This window comes from Betta splendens, chromosome 9, assembly GCF_900634795.4.
Source record: "Betta splendens chromosome 9, fBetSpl5.4, whole genome shotgun sequence".
NCBI lineage: Eukaryota > Metazoa > Chordata > Actinopteri > Anabantiformes > Osphronemidae > Betta > Betta splendens.
Genome location: NC_040889.2, coordinates 7,370,243 through 7,391,718, shown reverse-complemented (window position 1 = coordinate 7,391,718; position 21,476 = coordinate 7,370,243). Strand labels below are relative to the sequence as shown.

Sequence of the window (21,476 nt, the reverse complement as noted above, 5' to 3'; positions counted from 1 at the left end):
CAGGTGCAGGTTTATCTTTTGCCAAAGCAGAAATGGTTAATCAACGTTTTGCATTTCTTTCTTGTTGTTGACCTGAATGCCAAATAGTTAACATTAATAAATTGATTAATACGCAGTAGACAGCTGGAAATGATATAAACTGATTTTACGTGGACTTAGCATAAATTAAGTGTAGAAAAACTTTGGAAGTTCGGATTGAGTTGTCATTTCTGTTGGCGACTCTCTCAGGCTTCACTATTTCCAGAGTCGCCAAGCGCTTGATTGAGGGAACCGACGCGCTCCGTACAAATACTGACGGACTCGGGTTCAATATATTTGTATTCCGTTTATTCTTTTAACCATAAATAATGTCATCCAAATACGTCATCCAGTAGTCCCCAGAGTAACGTAGTGCATCGGTATAATAGAGCGGTCAACGAAAATAGGCCTTCCCCCATCACCCGCTTACTACAAACTAGCAAACACTAAAAATTGCAGGTGATGCACCTTAAGTCATTACCACCATCGGTACCTTGTGACAATTTATCATCACGTGACCCGACCCCCCCACGCTTGTCCGCTACAATTTCATCTTCAGCCCATTGGAGGCGCTAACAGACAATATATTACCACTATATTTCCCACTCATGCATATCTGGACACTTCATTTCCTCTCACTACCTTGTGAATTTGGGAACACGGGCCAAATATCGCACGCTTACCTTATATCGGCACTTCGCACTGAGGAACTGTAGGTGGCGCTACAATCACGATGAATTAGAAACACCTCAAAGAAGGAGAAATTACTCATTTATGAGTGGAAAGCGCTCAAAATGAACAAAACATAAATTATGATATCGGTTGTTACAAACAAATAATCTGATGCTAACATTAGCACGTAACTTAGCATTTGTGAAAACTAGCTAATGTTGTGTTACAAAGTGAGTTAACGCTCCACAGTGTGGTTACGGATATTTTTATAAAGGTATATAAATGCCTTTGTAAAAAAACTACTGCTGCTTTAAACTAACTAACTTTTTCTACATATACATGTGTCAATTTGTAGTTGCACAGGAGCATTTCAAGTACCGATGCCTGGTTTGTACAGTGCTGAGGAGCTGTGTGACGTCAGCGTTGTGTTACGGTCCAACGTGAAGGTGTGTAAAACTAAATTTGATTAAAAGGAGTATAATAGTTAATGTCAAATGTTTTTATTTCTGAACTATTTTCTTGGTATTATACACTCTTTGTAAGGAAGAAGTGAGAGGAGGGTGAAGGGAGAAATAACTGGGCCGAGAAACAGAGCAAAAGATCATTTAGTAAACCATGTTTTCAGAATAAAATAAACCAACTTTATTTCCAGAAACAGCCATGGTATCAAACGTTAATAAAAAAAAGACCACAAAAAGTTTTTATGGGAGGTAAAGAAAAGTATATCCTGTTTTCAACATCCACTGCAAAATGGAAAATAGCACCTTGTTTGTTAGACATTTTCTTTCACTAATTAAATGAAACAAATCGCTGATTGAGCCGTTCTTCAGCCTGTCTACAGACCGCCTTCTTGTGTACATGTACTGTACCTATCTAAAACCACACCAGTCTGCTGATGTCCCTCCATTCTAGCTCAGCCTGATGATCTCAAATGTGTTTGGCTTCTCCTGTATGGGGCGAGGCAGATTAGCTCCCTGACCTGACACCTCCCCATCTGTCCCCATTACCTCATTGTCCGACCCGCCTTGTCCTCCCTGTCCAGTATCTGTCCCTTCTGTCTGTTTGTCCTTGGGACATTCCCCGTTGTAGGTCTTGACATAATCCTCAACACGCCAGCCCTTGAACTCCTGTGGCTCATCACAGATCAGGCCAGTGTAGGAGACCCCGGGGTGGTGCTTGAGCCAGTAGATAAGATAATGGATGTTGTAGTCGCACATCCAGGGGTTCCCTCCCAGCGAGAGCTTCCGGAGGAAGTAGAGGTCCTCCAGGACACCGTAATGGAAGTAATGGAGGTCGTTGTTGGACAGGTCAAGCTCACGCAGGTACAGCAGGCCTGCAAACGCAGCTGGGGTTGGAGAAAAGAAAGGGAAATAAGACATAAGGCATCTAATATTAGTACAGTAACGTTGCTCATCAGTCTGTGTCTGGTTTAGTTTTAATTTTGCCACATCTAGGGAGTAAACTCAGGTTTTTGCAGTTTGTGATTCTGTGTTTGTATGCGCGTGCATGAGCCAGCATGTCTGTTTCAGTGGAAGTACTGGGAGTTATGGGAGTAGGTGGTGCTGTCCACTAGCCTGGGTCTAGCTCAGCCTAGCCCAGCTTTGATCTTCACACAATAAGAGGAGGTAATGAGATCAGGACGAGGAGAAAAAAATAGATCAGCTTAATAGACAGTCAAACAGTACCTCGGAGAATATCTAGAGAAAATGGACTGGGCATCAGCAGCTGCAACTTTTATGACACCCTTTTAAATTGACTGTAAAAAAATAAGTTACTCCTCCTGCAACTTCCTCAGTCAGCCCTAAAGATGGCAGAGATAGAAGGAGTTATAGGAGAGGAGCTGGAGAAGTGGAAGGCATGTTTTATGTCCCAACCTGTGAGACTTATCTCCCAAATCAGCTACTGTTGTCTGGTTTTTCAGCCACTATAACCACAGGAAGCCCAGTGTGGGCCGCTTCAGGCAAGTTAGCTTAAGGCAGTGTTCTCAGCAGCTTACAATATATTCAGTTAGCACGCAGTGTTATCTTTATTACTTTGCTCTTGAATTGGCCTAAAATGGCCTAAAAGGTGTGTTGTTTGGGTTCTTCGAGATTCTTCAGCTGTCTATAAGCGTGTTTCCCAACTCACGCTGCCCAGTTGGTATGACCTGTCATGACTGTTCCTGCCAGCGGTTCTTCATTTTGAACCACCCCTGACACTGCTGTCACTTCTGCTTACAGAAAGACCTCAAGACAAGAGCATTAAGAGCTTTAACATCACAGATCCATAAACCACAATAACAAGTAAATTAATGTTTTTAAACTCCATCATCAGTTTCCCCAGCCTTGCACATGCAGTACATTCTGTGAGCTAACGGAGAAATTAGGACTCCGACTGTAGTCCAGCTGGAGCAGAGGTGATAAATTAGGGATGCCCCCCAGGCTTTCCTTCCGCTGTGCTGACCTTGGCAACAGATAAACACAAAGCTTTGTGTCACTGTAACTGCAGAACATACTGTTGCATAAGTCTTTCTTTCATTTTTAAAATTTCTCTGACTGATACTAGCTTTGGGTGAGCTACAGCAGATTGTTGTGGTGCTTCAGCTTAGTAAAGCAAAGCAAAGCTGCAAGGTTTTGAAGGATCTCCATCAAGGGCAGGTGCGAGAGGACATCATTAGACAAAACAGAAAAATGAATCTTCTGTACAGTAAATGGTTTGGATTCACTGCTGACGCATGTTGAGGTTTTCATATCGTTGCTTCTTGTCTGTTTAGAGAAGAGCAGATTGTTTAGGTGACGCAAGATGAAGCCGTTCAGTTACCTGTGTCAATGTGGTGCAGGCTGTTGCTGCTAAGGTTGAGCAGCTTGAGATCTTTGGACAGCAGGAACTGTTTGGGCCTGAGGTGTTTGATGCTGTTGTTGGACAGATTCATTCTGACTATGTCAGACGGCAGATCGGCTGGGATGCGACTCAAACCTGCAGAACGGCAGAGAGACAGAGAGAGAGACGAGCATGAGGTCTTCAGCTGGGAGAGTAAATGACAGGGTTGGCAGCATTATTTAATACTTTAACCCCAATAAAGTGTTTATTAGGGTAAAAGTTGCCAAAATAGAAACACGATGGATTGTGGTGAGATATAAGTATTTGCTTAAAAATTAAGACAAAAGGCAGATGTGTAAAAAAAAAAAAAAACTAACCCTAACCCCCAGAATCAGCAGGAGACCTGGAATCTGCTGTGTCTGCGTCTTTACACATTTTCAAGATGTTGTGTGGGTTGACTGCAACATTTAAAGTTTTCAAGATGGAGTCACGGGTAACTGCATGTGTGACAATATTTCACTTCTGTGCCAGGATTTAAGGCACAGAACAGACACTCTTCCCACATGTAAGAGCTCTGCGTCTTTGATGACGCTAATGTATGAAACAGCTAATCCCAGCGCATTCCCACCCCAATAACGGAGCCTCTGTGGTGTTTTAAATCAAAAGTCCCACGCTGAAGCACGTTTCTCAAATGTTTTACCATCTCTCTCTCAGCGCTTTCAGTCCCTTAGCTTATATCTAGACATGTGTAGCAGACAAAAAGAAACAGATGCACACATCTGGAGATTTCAGATGCTGGATGGAGTGAAAAACGAGACTCACTTTATTTGAATTTTGGACTTTCTAGACCTGAAATCACTTTAGTTAGCGCAGGGATTGTGACAGACTTATGTTCTGATTAAAATCTTGGGAACGTGGGTGATTGTTTTTGAAGCGACCTGCAAAGTAGTTGCAGCTGAAAGGAAACACTGCAGCGTGGACAAGGCATGATGACTGAGATCTATACCTCGGCAGTGTTTATTTCCACATAGGAAATGACGGCTTCATTTTGTGAGCATTCATGCATGCATGTATCCATGTGGACAAGCTTCCTGCATGTATTTATTTACGCGGGCTGTATAATTTGATCAGATGGATGCTCGTGGAGTCCCTTGCAGTGCAGATGTGCACGACAAAGCTCATCATACAGACGCTTTGCTGCCAAAGATGCTGCAAAGGCACAGTTGCGATAGGACATGTGCACATATGCAGCCAGTACGCTCAGGAAATGTATTTACTACTGTCTGAGTGGCGTGAGACGCTCTCAAATGCAGGAAGAGGCTTTGGATCACAAGGCAACAGTCTAGAAGGGTCTTTGCAAATCCCATCATATCTTTTGTGTGTATTCATCTTCGTCCTAGTCAAGTGCAAAATTCTGGGGGAATTCCCACACTTTTCAGCTGCTTAACATCTGAATGAAATTCCCAAGATCCTTTTTATAGACATCTGATTTCAGTCTCTTGATTCAAGACAAACGTTTACCGTCCAGATGAGATTAGAGTCCGGCTCCCATGCTGTGTATTCAGAGAGAGCTGGATGTGACTGGACAAGTGGTGATCAATCTGTCCATCTTAGCATGAATGAAAAGAATAAAGCCGAGCCAAGTAAGGAAGTTCAGTTGAGCCATTATCTTGATTGCTGTGTTAAATATGACTCCTTTTGGCTTATTAGGCTTTGCTTCCTGGAGCGGAAGTCACTGATGCTATTAAAAGCCTATTGATTAGACTTGGATTTTTTAAACAAGCAAATCTTTTAGATAATGCGTTTGTACTTTAACATCTGCTGTGGTTTCCTCTTTAATTGAATCTGCTGGAGTCATTCCGACACACATGCAAACATTTGTCCCTTCTGACCTTCCCTGTCTGTACGCGCTTTGTTGTTTCATTGTTGTGGTCTTTGTTGTTTCATCAGAAAACCTCTCTTCTTCTGGAAATCAGCTAATTTACAGCAGCTTTATGTCAGAGCGCCTTATGGATGTTCCACGCGTTAGTATGACACAAATGTACAGACATATTTACATAGCTTTGGGAGATAGCTCATGATTTATGGGGGGTGCTGAATATAAATCTGGCTGTTTATCTATTTGCCCCGTTACAGAGGGAATGTGTCTGTCTGTATGTGTCTGTATTCCTATTATTTCAGATGAGGTGAAATTCTCACGTACATCTGCAGGATGTATGTATTTAGAGCATTAACAGCATGTTGGTTTGGACTCTCTGATTTAATACTGTATGGTGGACTGTTTATAGAGTAGGAAACTGTCATGATAAGGAGTCAAGTGTGCGCAGTTCAGTGGATGTTGTGCTTTGGACTCACTCCACTCAGTTGACCTGGGGAGTGATAGGAAGTGTTTTCACAAGTGCATGGGAGGAGGAGTTCTATAGGTACAGCAGCTGTGAATGAGCTCAGGTAAACATAGTTCATATTCCTCCGCTGACCTGCATGAAAGACATGACTAGATAAATTACGACTGCAATGGAAGTATAAACAATGAGCATTTATGTAACATGGCTCTGTTTACTGTTTGTATCCTGCACAGGTTTCCATGATCTATAGATCTGCCTCGTGCTGAGTTCTGTTTGAATTTATGTCATGCACGCAGTCCTCTGTCATCATTTAGGCAGAAGATATAAAGGCAGAGGTGAAGCCTTTTCTAAACAGGCTGACGGCTCTGTTTATAGGATATCACTGTTACAGATTAATAGGAACATCCTCCCTAATAACAGACACAGGTGTTTAAATCATACCACACTTAAAGCTTTAAATCAGATTTACATCCCTGCTGCTTTTACTCACAGTGACCGTGGAAGAGATTTAGATTTAGAGATACCGCCAAAATCCAGCTGTCACAGCTTAGAATGTACAAAAAAATGTCCATTAAAACAAATAATGTTTATATATAGTATAGAATATTCTCCCTGTATGGTTTATGTAGCAAGTGGACTAATGAATTAAAACACGCTGGTTTAAAGAAGCATATTTGTCCCGTACATAAACTACAGAAGTAGTAGTTCACATTACTCTAAGTTAAGGCTGATTGCCTTTGTTTATTGCCAACAGTCGAGGTCCAGACAGGACACGAGGTCATTATATATAGAGCAAAGTGTCTACAGCTGGACATGCAATTCACGGTGTCGCAGCATAGTCGACCTTCTGTCATGACCTGGTGTCATCCAGTTACACCAACCCAAATGTAAAGTGTAAAACAAAGCGGGCGACCTCAGCCTGAAACGCTCTTGGAGAAAATCTGAGACCCACTTGTCAATCCGTGCAAGTGAAGCTCCACGCTTCCCGACTTGTGGCAGAGACTAATCCTGTAGTAGGTGCACATGAGAGGTTTGACCCTATCCTCTCGCTCCTCCATTAGCTCTGCCCGTCCCTCCAGAGACCGTAAGGAGCGTTCATTTTACGCTGACTAGCTGTCCCCGGTCCAGGGACGAGCCTGACTGCGCGTCATGCGTGCGCCTGTGTGTGACCACGGAGCAGAGCGTCATGAATCCTGTACCTGGGAGATTTTTCTGCTGACGCAAGTGGCCTGAAATTTATAAGGTGGATTTATGTTTCCTAGACCTGCAGTATGAGTTTTTGAGCGTGGGCCAAAACAATCAACAAAAATGTGTGAAAAGTTTTGTGAGCAGCACTTCAGTGTTCTGTGTGGTGTTTCCATGTTCTCTCCGTGTCTGTGTGGGTTCTGTCATGATTTCATTGTTTCCTGGTTTTTGCCTAATTTCACCAAGGTTACACCCCCTTGTCTCTTCCACGTCCTGTTTTCTCTCTGTCAAATCTAGGACAATCAATTCCGCCTGAAAATTTGAGGACTATCGCTGACACAGGCGACTTTTCAGCCTTCTCTTCATGCCTTGACTGATGATTCTCCTCCTCATCACACTTGGTCACGTAAGTGTTCATGTGTTTGTCTGGACTGTTTTAACTCCATGTGTCCATGGTGTGCTGGTTCCCATCATGCCCATCCCCCCATTGCTTTGCTGCCTCAAGTCACTTTGAATCCCACCTTGTTACTGTACGTTTGTGGATGTTGTGTAACTGTTGCTACGCCTTGCGTTGGGTTGTTGGTGTTGTGCTGACTCTATTTCCAATCTGAGGGAAGTGAAAGGTTTTTCTTAATGCTCCATTAAAACATTCCTTCTAAGGAATTGTTACTATGCTTTGGAGCCTAGGTTCGGTTTTTGACATGTTTTGATTTTTTTCAAATTTAGTGTTTTGCCGCGATTCATCATTTTGAGCAACAGCTTCTTTCTGGGTCGTTTCCCTCCACAGTCCACAGACGTGCTGTCACTCTAAATGACCCATAGATGTGAGTGTGATTATTGTCTATGTGTTGCCCTGTGATGGACTGGCAACCTGTTCAGGGTGCAACTATTGTACTACTGTATTAGGCTGTTTGGACATTGCTGTAATGAGCTGCGGAATTGCTTTAAAACAAAGTAAGTAGCGGAAACCCAAAGTCAACGTTCCATCCCTGAGAAACTCATCTGTAACAGCCCTGTTCAGCACAGATTTCCCAGAGACCAAAGTGGAGCCTGAAATCTGCTGTGGTTGACCTCAGAAAGTCGTCCTTGAGCCAGAGTGAGGGAGACGCAGAGACAGGGAGGAAAACCAGGGAAGAAAAGACATATGGGGTGGAGGGGGGGGGGGGGGGGGGGGGGGGGGGGGGGGGGTATGGCTGCTGAGACAAAACAATCAGAGTATGTTTTCTGGTCTGAATTTGTATGTTGATGCTTGAGGTTGAATTTCAGGATTTCAGGACAATCCTGTTGCACATCAACAAAGATTCTGCCTATACAAAAGTCCACCAGCAGCTGTAAGCATTTATACGACAGAACTGTACCCAAATAATAGACCAAGTGAAAGTTGTGAAAATATTGTTGCTGGAAGCCAACACGGTGAAAACTAAACAAAGAGACTCCCCTCACGGGTCAGAACAACTACACGAGCATCCCTCCAATTGCAAGCACAGCAGCCGTGTATCGGATGTCATGGTCGGCAGCTGTAGCGTGTTAGGCAACGTTCGGGCATCACATATCTCATTCATGCTGAGCAGCCTGGAGAAGCTGGGGAGCTGTTTCCAGGCGTTAAAAAAAAGGGAGGGGGAAGATGTGGTGAGATGAATGGGGGTATCAGCCTGGCAGAGAAACAGGGAAACCACATAGTGGTTAAAAAAAAGAATAATAATGATTAGGAAAATATGCAAAAAGCTTCATGAAGCATTTACACAGCACAGATACTGCATTGTGTGGCTTTGACTTGATGAGGCACTGTGAAAAATCGCTTCCTCTAAATGGCACAAGCCATCCATTTAGTGACGCGTTCAATTGCCTCTTTCAATGTGGGAAATGTTTTGGTGTGAATCGCAGACCTAGACAGTATTTCAGTTCATTGTGTTGACAGTGGATGCAATTTGGGCATGTTTAACCGCTTTGACGCAGACAGAAATAAAGGACTTTGTGTGGACAAAAGAGAGGAGGATAATGAGGAGAAGATGAGAAATAACCACAAGAGTGATCTGCTGGCACAAACTCAAAAGTTGTCATCTCTGCCTGCCTTGGAAGGCAACACAGCAGCAAATAGCTTCATGGAGCACTGGAGAGGTTGGACATATATCTGCCTCAACGCGAGGGAACCAGATGTGGAGGCTGGAGAAGTGGAGGGGTAGTTGGAACGGCACTCGCCTTCCCTTCTAGCTTGATGGATGCGTAATTGTTTGGCCGTTTTGTCCGGTTTCGACTGCCTGTAGACGTGTGGTGTCAAGACAGAAAACACAAACAGACTGATGCACTGATTGTTATCGCAGCCGCCGAAATTCTAAAGGAAGCACAACCCAAATCTGCAGAAAGACGATGCAGGAACCCGCTTAGCTTCATCTAGTCAGTGAATATGTGATGGTGTCTGCATTTCATTGTGATGTAACAGAGGGCGTTAAAGTTAATTTGACCTTCTCTGACCTTTGTTGCTGCAGTCCAGCAGAGGCTTAGGGAACATGTATGTGTGACACATGGACTGCTGCTTCTCTTTGACGGGCGGCGGTTTGGGCCTCTCTTTCTCCGGCTTCCCGGCGTCGCACAGTGAGTCGACGTTCACCTGCTTCAGCTTCTGGCCTCTCAGCGACGACGGCCCCGCGCACTTGGCGTAGTTCCCCAGGTTGCGATTGCTGGGCACCTGCAGCAGCCGGACCAGGCTGTCCAGGAGACAGTGGCAGCTCCAGGGGTTGTCATAGAGACGGAGGTAGGCGAGGCGGGGCAGCGGGAGCAGGATCTCCTCGGTGGCCGTTTTGAGGCGGTTGTGCTGCAGGAGCAGCGTGGTGAGCTGGGAGAGGCCGCTGAAGGCTCCCTCCTCCACCAGGGAGATGTCGTTCTGCTGGAGGTCCAGGCTCTTCAGCTGGGTGAACTGGGAGAACATGTTGTCCCTCAAAACCTAGAGGAAAGGAGAAGAACTCTTAGTACAAGAAGAATGAATATAAGGGGCATTCAAACACCGCTGAAACAAACCTAAACAGGTTGAGATTAAAACATTCTTTCACCCTCTACTCCTTCATTCATCAACGCAGCTCTGTGAAAGTCCAAGTTAATGACGACCATTTGTCATTGTGAGTTTTGATCTGAGTTTATGGCTCGTTTGCCTTCATTTATTACCTTGCAAAATCCCTTTCTACACCTGATACTCGCATCCGGCTAATCTGTGCACACGGAGCGGGGGAAAAAGCCTGTTTGATCCCAGCAACTAAATGGCGCACAGATGCTCATTTAGTCAAAACGCTGGCTGGGTCTGGGCTCAGTGTGCTGAATTAGGCAGCGTTGAATCACTAGCTCCTCCCTCAGTGCACAATATCTTTACAATATGTACCTGAATCTTATTGCTGGCCAGCAGCAGGTGGTGAATATCTTTGGGCCAGTCTTGCATCACGGAGGTGAGCTGTCTGTCCTGACAGTCCAGGTACTTCTCTCCCGCCTCCACGTATTCCTTACACTCCTGAGTTTGACGTGCCGTGATGTCAAACTGACGTCTGCCTCGTACGCGGCCGGCGGGACTCTTGTCCGCCGCCCTTGAGCGTTGGCCCCTCCGGGGCTCGGCCGAGCGCACGAGCAGCAGGAGGAGCAGCGAAACGAGGAGGCGCATGGTGGGAGGGAGGAGTCAGGGGGGCCTTAGCCTGATGCTGGATGCCTGGTGCAGCGGGACGCAGGAGGCCGGTCACAGCTGTGCAAGAGAAATGAGGGAAATGAATACAGGAAACATCATGCCTGTTTAATTCCTTCAGAGCGGTCTTGCTATCGGTGCTTCCAACTAACAAGCCACCGATCTAATGGAGTGCTCATATTTATTATGTAACGAAGAAAGGCAGATTTTATATTCTAGGCTTCATTTCCTATTCAGGGGCTTGTTCTGGACTTTCTGCCGCTGCTGATTGGTGAACATGTGTGCATGTGTGAGTGCATGGCCCTTTGCCGGTAAAATAGGTGAGTCATGGCTCCCTTGTGTGATTAGAGGCAAGATCGGCCAGCGGATTTGCCAAGACAGTGCGCACACACACACACATGCTGACTCAGGCCAACTGTACCAAACCGCAGCCCCCTCACAGCCTTCCAGTCTCTCACAGTGGAACAAGCCTGTCAGTGCAGATGGTGTGGTTCCATTGTGAATAACAGGCTGGGCACGTTAGCAAGATTCAGACAGACACAGCTGTAAACGTATCTGGGGACGAACTTTCCAGTTCATCCACCACTCTTCAAATGTGTCCAATTATCCGTCATCTCAGATGAGGCGAGGAGGATTTCCATCACTGCAGAGCTGCAAAATTACACATGCAGTGAGGTGGAATCGACCTAGCAGCGCTCACCTGTGTTTTTTCTCTCTTTCTTTACACATAAAACCTTATAGAATCCCCTGTTTGTTATCCATGTGCCTGGAAACCACACCTCTGCAAACACATGCACTGTACATGTGTCTGTGTTGCATGATGAGACCCATGTGTAAACGAACCGTGAGACCAGCGCCAGTCCAAACATAGGGCCAGACTGGTGAGAGAGGGCTCTTGATTGGGCCCAGACAAAGCCTCTGGGGCTTAGTCTTTTGCTCGTGCACAGGTACCTAATATAAACTACTGTAACGCAACTGTACCCTTGCTGTGCAGCTAAATTGGTTTAGGATGGAAAAGCCTTGGTCACAGTCTAGAATACAGTACTCTACGGGGGAATGGACCAGTACAGTATGGTAGTAATGGACCGGGGCTGGGGACCCAGCACTGCTAAGAGCATGTCTGCATCACAGCTGTTCAGACGGCCCAGCCCTTCCTAGAAAACGGTGGCGGTCAGTCGGCCACATACAGCACACTGTTCAGCTGGAACCATAACAAACCCACTCAAGCTAAACCTATAAGTCTGGTGTGCCTCGTGCGCTGCCCAGCCTGAATTTGCCCTTCCTGTCAGCTATTATTTGCCACGCCAGTGCTTTGCTGGTCAGACCAGCCCGACTCAGACTGAAAGAAAAACCGTGTCCCTGTATGAACACACCCTGAAGAAAGCCCCGTGTTCCTTTAATGGATGCATTGCTCTAAATGTGTTTGGTGCCTCTGCCATCTGCCCTGAACCCAGATAGGGGTTGGTCCAGAAGTGATGACAGAATATCGCCTACTATGGACTGAAATAAGTTTGCAGGAAGAGTCTGAGGTCATAGTGAGTAACAGGTGGGGAAAGTTACATGTCCATGGAAAGTGTTCCCATTACTCCTATTGTCCAGCTTAATTAATTCAAAGAAATAATTTCACGAGTCAAATTCGAAAACCCTTGTTTGATTGACAGTTATATCAGCTTGTTCACACCTCAGTGAAAGTCCAGCCCGTTAACAACACTGCACTTTAAACGCCTCAGTGTCTCTGTTAACAATAATGTTCCTCTTTTTTATGTTGAGCACTAATTATTAGACCTTTTTTGTTTTTGTCTCTGGCTCAGTGTTCATTTTTTCTATCCGAACCACATTAGGTGGATTTTACAGGGAGACCACAACCAATCACTGCCAGTAAACCCCAGAGAGAAGAGTTTGATTACGTCAAAAGTTATGATAGCGCTCTAGTTACCCGTGTTCGCTGCACAGAAACTCGCTGCGCGCCGGTGAAGACTGCTGAGCAAATGGAAAAATCCTCATTTTGTGATTTGCATTAAATCTTTTTAATGGGTTTTTTAAACCAAAACAATTTACTGAGCCAGTGTTTTAGATGAGTAAAGGGGAACAAGTCCTCAGTCAAAACAAACCATGGAATGAATGCTCAATTCTGCCGTGTGTCTCTCTTGGAATTTGTTTTGGGGGAATGTGTTTGGGGAGAATGAGTCTGAGTGAGTATTAGGTCGTACCTTTCTTGATGGTTGATGCAAGCACTGTATTGCTCCACAAAATAGATTATAAATGTCGTGGAGAGTATCATCTATTGGTTTGACGCTGAGTTATTGTGGAAGAACCAGGATGTGTGAATGAACCTCCACGTGGCACAGAAATGCAACAGTGTTCACTGAAACGCAGTTTACAGGCAGTCTTCATAGACGGAAAACGCACCAGTGAAATGGGTCGGCCCATCCTTTGTGTCCGCGTGTGTTTCCTTAACTGTCTCAAATGGGCCATTTGGGCTCAGCAGACTGGAGTTACCACCACCAAGGCCTCTTAAACCCCCACATACCACCTACATCAGGAAGTGGGAGCCGAACGCAGACAGCGACCAATCTAAACACTGTTTCTAGAGGTTTCAGGGTGGAAAGTGTAACACAGAAGGACCCAGGGTGCCAGTTTAAAGACAGGATCAATGCCAGGAGCTGCACGAGACAGAAAAATGTCAGCTGCAGGGAAGTTTCCTCTGGCCAACAGACGAGACGTATTTGATCAGTTTCAAGCGACAATGCTTTGATTCAGTCAATGGAGGGCGATTACATAATCAGACTGCTGCCTGACTTTAAGTACAAAAGGAGCTGTGACATAGCAAGACACAAACTGTGTTTACTCTGGAGGCTGAGCTGCTGTACCTGCGGCTGTGCAGCCCACAGAGGCCGTTCACGCTCCAGTAACAGCTGGAGAGGTCACTGGGGATGGAAAGAGAAAGCAGTTGAAAGAAACACAAAGGCCACTGTGTTGCAGAGAGCAAGTGAGGGGTGAGTGCAAAAACAAGAACGTGCATTTACTTCGTAGTAGAACAAATGTCACAGATGAAGCTCCCATGTACGAGAGTAGGAACAAGGAGCAGGCTTGAGATTCGTTCCTCTGCCAGCTCGCCTCAATGCGAGCTGACCTTACTGTGTTCCCTTCGGGCTTCCTGTATGTGCGTGCATACCGAGAGGTCTTGTTACCATGAAACGTTCCCACCAGCCTGCTATAGAGCAGTGAGTTATAAGGGGAAAATGAAAAAAGAGGAAAGACTGAAAACGGCCAAGCCTAAATCCTACAGGAACAAACATATAGTGTATGAAGAGAGCGTGCAGGGACACTCGCACATCCCCAAGAGCCTAATTGAAACCAGACATGTTCATTTCTGTAGACTAGGGGAGACAAGAAGGGTAGAAAAAAAAGAAAAACACAGCGGGGAGGTCAGAGGTGGAGTGACAAAGCAAAGCAGAGGATTGGTGCTCTCCTGTGTGTGTGGTTCCTACAACAAACCCATCTGAAATCTGTTTTAGTCTAATCTCAGCTCCAAACATAGACATGAAAATAGCAGCTACGACGTGCGCTGACGCCTGAGTCTGAGAGCATCAGTGGGGTCTCTCCACAGTTCTAGCTAACTGCTAGCTGATAAAGACTGCTTTTTTTAGTATTTTGTTTTTGAAATATTAAGTGTGTGAGCCATGTGATGTTTAACACACTCAAACCCAGAGCGTCTGAGGCTGATTGGTCGGGTCTGGCTCTGGAGGCGTCTGTTCTCACACCTGGACTTTTGCTTCCTGTGCAGAAATGTAGGTTTTATTGAACTGTGGTAATCAGCCTACAGTAATCTTGCAAGTCAAGCTTCTTTCTTTCTCTTTTTTTCACTCGGCGCACACTTCCAGATAGAAACCACACGTTGCGCCGCAGCAAACTACATTGGGTACACAACTCCCTGTGTCGCTGTACCAGCACAGGCTGTGTGCAGCTCACTGTGGTGAAACATTCACACTAATATCTTGGAATATTTTGCAATCTTGACCTCAACATGTTGGAAGCGCTCTGGCTCATCTCACTGCTAACAGCATATTCCCTTAGTCCTCTTTCATTTTTAACAACAAGAGCCTAAGTGCAGAAACGTGAGTCATTTGCTGGGCACCCAGAGTTCAGAGTTGCTGTACAGAGAACGCGTCAGTGGATGAAATAAGCCCTCACTCAGGCAGAGGTGCTGAGCTGCACAGAAATCCCATACGCACCGGCCCGTTAGTGCACATAGCACAACAGGGGAGAGAGGAATGTTAATTTAGCAGCTGGATGCTTGCTTTATCTGCCTTTGTGGGAAAAGGATGAACATGGGGATGCAGTGACCTCCGTAAACTTGGCACAAGCCGAACGAAGCCGGAGTAGGAGTTTCATAACAGAGAAAGAGCTTACTGTGCTTGAGTTCAACTCAAACGCAGACTTTGTTTGGGGTTTTAAAGAGCCAAAACATCTGTAATAATGGAAGATACAGCTACAGATCCATCCCGATCCTGAACACAAACAGGGTGTTCTAGGTGCTATCATCATAAAGCTCCTTCCATTCATCTTGTTTATACGCCGTGGACTGGTTTTGGAGCCACAGTATTATTGGAAAAGATTCTTTATAAAGCAGCTTTATCACCATTTCACACTGAGATGAACACCACATGCTGTCGTCTATTCTTAGCCTGCAGGGACCCTGATTTCATCAGCGAGGACTAAACTGTGGTGCCAAGCGTAATGTTTTGCAGCCAGACTGAGCTGATGAAAGTGTCTATAAAGGTTCCAGTCGTACCTGTGCAGGGAGTGAATCTGGCTCGGGTTCTTTCACTAGGACCTGCCGATCTCCAGTTGCTCCCGCGTCCCCGGCTCCTAATCCTGTCATGAGCGCTGCGTCCAAGCCAAGAAAATCTGCCTGGCTGTCTGTGAACGGAGAGTGTGGAGTAGAGGACTGGGTGATCCTCCTCGCGCTCTCTCTCCCTCTCTCTCCCCAGCTGCATGCACTGAGTGATTGACTGCCCCCTTATACAACCTGCCTCTCTCTTTCGCTCTCTCTCTCTTTTCTGTGTTTTGCTTTTCACCCCCCTCAGATGGCTCGCAGAAAGAGAGAGAGAGAGAGAGAGAGAGAGAGAGAGAGAGAGAACAAAAGAGTGACCAAATAAAAGGCACCACAAGTCTGCATCTGGTTTTGCGCGCACACACACACACACACACACACACACACACACACACACACACACACACACACACACACACACACACACACACACACACACTTGAGCGTAGGAGGGCTACAACCCTATACCCCCATCCTCTCAGTGAAACCAGGACTCAGGGATGTGCCGCCAATTGTTCTGATGGACTGCGAGAGTAAGTGGGTTGTGCAGCGTAGAAACACTCACCTAACACCCTTGTGCTTTTCTGTCATGTTCCCTGCAAACAGACTTGCGCGTGTAAATCTTTTTCACTTTGCTCCAAAATAGCTTCGCTCAGCCTCCAACATCTGCCTTTGATCACCGCTGTAGTACCGCATCGCTCCTTTGTTATTAGGCCTTGGAACGCGCTGCCCTGCATTTTCTAGGCAACCCTTGTGATTTCGTAAGGTTTTGCCACACATAACTCACGTTGCATCAGTTTGCACCACTGCAAGAAGCTGAGTTATCCCATTTTATATGTTTTTGCTCTTTAAGCTGGAAGCACTTTAATGTGCGAGGCTGAAAATGTCTGGAGTCCTTCCACAGATAAACAAATAGCACAGAGCAGCCATTCTGCCACATTAACCCTCCTCTAACCCATCTCACTCTAATGGAGACAAGGTTGCATTTGCTCACTGTTTCTATTATTACTTTCTGCCAGCCTTCATGAGCCAGTTCTGGTTATTGTCGCCTCGGCCCGCTTTCGCTTGCCATTTGACAATTTCAGTGTTTGCTGCGGCTGAAGTACCACAAGTGGCTGTTCTTGGAGCCGGTGTCACCACGGAGCTTTGTAACGCGCCACCAGCATGTGTCATTTTTTCACAGATGACCAACTGCTCAGTGAACTGTGAGATAAATAGCAGCATATACTGTGCCCTGCAAACCCTAAGGCTTCAGGCAGGTTAATAATTTGTGTCATGCTTGACTTCCTTGACATTTCTTCTACAGGTAGTAAAACGCATTCAGTGTTTATTTGGAAAAGTGCAGCAGTATTCCCACAGTAGCTGGACTCTCCCCACCACTTGTTGCAGATGAGTCAGTTAGTCTCTCTGACACTAAGCAGGTCCCGTAGGAATAGTTTCATCTTCTAACACTGGGCATTATGTGTAATTTTATGGCACCAGCGAGCCCTGATGATCAACATGTTGTTGTCTGGTCTCCTCTGTTTCTGGGCCTCGGGGCTGAGGAAAACAGCTCCATATTTGGACCACCTTTCGGCACCGTCTTAAATGGACTGTTTACTGCCAAACACTTGAGGGCACTTACACCAACTGTTGTCAGTGAGTGGGAGGAGCTGGGATGGAGAGCTTCCCTGCAGGCTAGCAAACACTCTCTTACAGTAGTCTGCTCTAAACACACGTTACAAGCGCCAGAGTTCAGATGTGTGTTCACATCCAGGCATGAGGTCTGTTTGTGCGTCGAGCCAGATGTGGTGCTGGTAGGGAGATAAAGGATGTGCACCTTGTTAAAACACTTCAAACACATTCCTGCAAGAACCAGGCTGTCGTGTGAAACCTAAATATGCTTCATATCCTGAACAAATGTTTGTTTTGCTTCAAGTGATGTTCATGGCTTGTGTTTTATAAAAACTGATAGCAGCCATTGCCTGGGAGGTAGAGCGGGACATTTATCTAAATGTCATCTTGATTCATACTAATTGTATGGTTTGGAGACTGGTTAGCTGGTGGGTAATGTAAACATGAAAACCATCCCTCTAATTAACCTAAAGTTGTGTTTCCTCCAACTCCAGCTTCCACCAGAGGGGGAACACGTGGTAAATGGTATTAGCAGTGCAGCTACTGTAGAGTACATCCGCTTGGACCTCTTCATTGTCATATTGCTTTGATTTTGCAGACCAAACATTTACTCATAGAACTGATTAACATTAATAAGTAGAGTCTCATTATTTAATTAATTGCCTTTGGCGGAGTTCAGCAACTAGACCAGCCAGATATTTCCCTCAGGAGTTGGTGGAGCCCAAAATAGAGTTAAAAGGAGGCTGATCAGACCATTCTGATCTGTACATAACCCTAACCCTAACCCTAACATTTCAGAATCTAAAGTTAATGTTAGGATAATATTTAATCAGGATGTACATGTATCTCTGCTAACTTGACCCATGTTTGTTTGTCTGGATATTTGGACCTCCTTTGCATCCCTTCCTCCCAGACTGGAAACACATTAGAACAACACATGTATACACACAGCCAGAGCCAAGGTTTTAGACAAACCAGATGACCCCGTATCTCCATCTGCTATGGCTATAAACCCAAATCCCATTTAATCAAAGCACTGAGCCACGATTCAGCCCGTGCTCTGCAGGTGATTACGACATACACGATGTCCATGAGTCACTGTAGGTCAGAAGTGGGGCTTTCTCCCCCCTCAACATTTTCTCATTGTTTGTCTGTCATCAGAACCTTCATGCATACAGGCTTAGCCATTCTCCCACGAGGAGAGCACTGTGAGGTCAGCAGAACCAGTTATCCATCACCGGAAATGTCCCATACTGAACAAACATCGACCCAAGGAAGTGCAGGGATTTTAGTGCCTTTTTAGAGCGAGATGTATTGCAGATGTGTTGCAAAGCTCATTTGCATAGAAAGTTTAGCTGTGTCTAATAAAATATCTGGGGGGAACTTAACTGTAGTAGCAACTGAAGCTGCTTCAAGCATTACAGCGTTGGTGATCAGTTGTCACATAGCTGAGTGATACAGTATGTTCCTAAGCTAAATAATATCCTAATTTTGCCTCTTTCATCAAATTTGCTGCGGCATAATCATCTATCTTTGCACACTGAATCTTTTCCCAGTCAGAGATTAAAGTAGATCAACTTACAACACATGGTGCACAAATCATTATGAAATACAAGTGCAAATAATAGTCTTGGTCTTTATTGGCAGAGCTGTATCTGTATTATTGTATTTGTTCTTTATAAAAGGTAGCAGTAAGATGAAACGCTTTTCCTGGCTGTGTCTTGTCATTCAATATTCCATATTGAAAAATTGTTCAAATAGCTTACGTTTTAGTGTAAGTGTGTGTGAAGGATGATGAGTTCTTTAGGTGATGGCTGCATGAACAATATGTGTGGAAGACTGGATCAATCCTGAAAAACCTTCTAAGCCTCCATTTATTATCCCACAGCCCACACTAAGTCAGTTTAATCCTTTATTTCAATAAGTGTATCCAAACTTTGCACCTATTTTGGTCATGAGCTGCAGATGGAAATAGGGGTCTTAAAAAAACAAAGGGAGGCTAAATTTAAACAGTAAATGTTATGAGACAAGGTGCTTGAAAAAGGCAATCTCTAAAAGCATTTCAACCAAACACGAACGCTTAAGGGCTAGAGGGTGGTGGGATATTGTAGGTTATGACTTTTAAGCAGCGCTAACATGTTTTAACAGCACTGACCCGTCTCCAGAGTCTCCACGGCAGTAGCTCGTATGTGACAGAAATAACAACGTCACATTGTCTAAATGGAAACCCCGTCACTGGCTGATGGCTGCGCTGTAGAGGGAGCCGATCCACAGGGCCAGGCTCAAGATTTACAGCGTCCCCCGTTCAACATTCAACACTCCTGGTCGTGAGTGTTGGATAGTGATGGAAAAAATGCTAACATACTTAGCTTAGCTTGGATCTCAGATGTCCCGAAAAAACTAAGACCCTGTTTACGCTCAGCTCTCACATCATGAGTGGACAGTGATAGCATTAGTGAGGTTGTTTACACCAATAGCATTAGAGCCGACAGCCACAAAGACCCGTCACTCAAACCACTTACTGAGGATGTGTGGTGATTTACGCTGCATCATTTTTCTGTCATAAAACCTAATGGGTCCAAGTGTGATGCATGTGTGTCAGGAATGTGGCAGGACAGTATTGTCTTTGTTTCAGCCTGCTCGTGGGCCGTTAACGCCCTATAGATCAGAGCCGGGGATCCCGCTTTACTGTTTCCAACCATGGCTCAGTAATCCAGTGTGAAAACGTAATTCATGCTGCTTGGCAGAGCTCATTGACAAGACTGAGGCTGAAAAGTGTTTTCCTGCCACGGCTGCTGATCTATACTCTCCCATCACAAAACTTATTTTGAAAGATTTCTGCCTTCTGTAGCCGGACTAATTGTTCTGACCGTTTTCACCTGTGGCTCCCCCTCAGCCAATACAGTATCTACCAGGGTCAGAGCCCTTACTGTGTGTGATCTCCTCCATGGCCTGACTGCAGTATCGGCACCTCTGCTCACCTGATTTCTCATGCTTTATCAAGATACATTTGTACCAAGTAGATATTTTGTTGTTTGTTGACCGAAACCCAACAGTGTATGTGTTAACAGTCCCTGCTTGAGTTTGGTTCTTAAATGTGCAGTGTGTAGGTTTTGTTGTTTTTGGTCCCAAGGACCTCTGGCCATTTTCAAACTTTATTTCATTGCCAAAAAGTTCCTTGTCTGTAGAAAACATTTAATTTGAAAGTATTTAACATTTCTGTAAATGTCATTAGAATCTTGGCTAATTCCACGATCAGCCACTTGCAAATAATGGAATAATAGCTTCCCTGAGTGTCACCATTACCAGTATTTTCCATTCATAATCCATTATCTAGTTTGGTTTGACCCAATTTTTCCAGCTGGATGTAAAAATGAAGAGGTGTGTGTTGAAGCTTCATTAATGAACATGACATATGACTAACACCCGAAGAACTTTACTAAATCTAATATTTTACATTATTTTCTTTTTTGTCTTGACGAATTGAGATTACTATTATTACTTTGACTCATGATTGCCCTATCAGGTTTCTGAATACTGTTCTTGTTCTTTAAATTGTTTGGCATTCCACAACAACATAAATAAATCTACTACATTGAATTATTGTTTAATTAGTTGTCCTCGTTGGGGTTCCTGAAGGAATTAGATGTCAATTTGGTTGCAGCTCAAGTGACACTGTTTTTTTTTTTTTCTTCGCAGCATCGTTTTGACCGCTGGTCTGGAAAGACTTTGTTAAATCTGCATGAAACTCTATGTTTCTATGATGGGATATCTCTCAAAGGCTATATTCTGTTCTGCATTAAGATAAAAGATCCATAAAGCTCATCTGCTAATGAGTGCAGTGGTGTGTCACGGTGCTCTGATGCTGTTCCAAAGCAGCTGTAATATAATCATGCAACAAAAATACAGCACATTATCATAGTTATCAAGCTGCCTTTTATGCTTATAGTAGTATTAAAGTGCTGTAAGTCCAGTCTAATGCTGACAGAACAGAACAATCTTGTTGCATACAAATGATTCATGCATAGACAGGATACGATAAATCGTCATGTCTGAACCCCAGGGAAGGATTCACGGCGGGATCATGTGCGTGTATTTGCACAGGTGTGGCTTCATCTTGAGTTGTGGGGGACAGAGAACAGTAAATTACGAGGTGCCCCACTAGAGAGATGGTCCCTGAGCTCATCCACAAATTGGGACAGATCCAAGTATTCCAGTTTATCCTGGGAAAGACAGCTGTTGGAGGTGTCTGTTAACACACTGACCGCACATTGTCGAAGGAATGACATATGATGCCATAAATACAGAAACAGCAATGGGGACAAAATTTACTCTTTTCTTTCTG

General features: G+C 44.8%; 1 protein-coding gene across 2 annotated transcripts; it reads right to left on the bottom strand.

The window, feature by feature from the left end:
• Nucleotides 1–1,277: 1,277 nt before the first annotated feature.
• Nucleotides 1,278–15,728, bottom strand: lrrc17 (leucine rich repeat containing 17). Of its 2 annotated transcripts, XM_029161868.3 has the most exons (6): nt 15,476–15,728; nt 13,551–13,607; nt 10,390–10,740; nt 9,492–9,960; nt 3,490–3,645; nt 1,278–2,035 (listed from the first exon to the last, which is right to left on the bottom strand). In XM_029161868.3, exons 3-6 carry the CDS (start codon nt 10,660–10,662, stop codon nt 1,599–1,601), a joined length of 1,335 nt encoding a protein of 444 aa, XP_029017701.1. In that variant the 5' UTR covers nt 10,663–10,740; nt 13,551–13,607; nt 15,476–15,728; the 3' UTR covers nt 1,278–1,598. The 2 variants fall into 2 exon arrangements, with proteins under 2 accessions (XP_029017701.1, XP_029017700.1); XM_029161867.3 differs by lacking the exon at nt 13,551–13,607.
• Nucleotides 15,729–21,476: the final 5,748 nt, after the last annotated feature.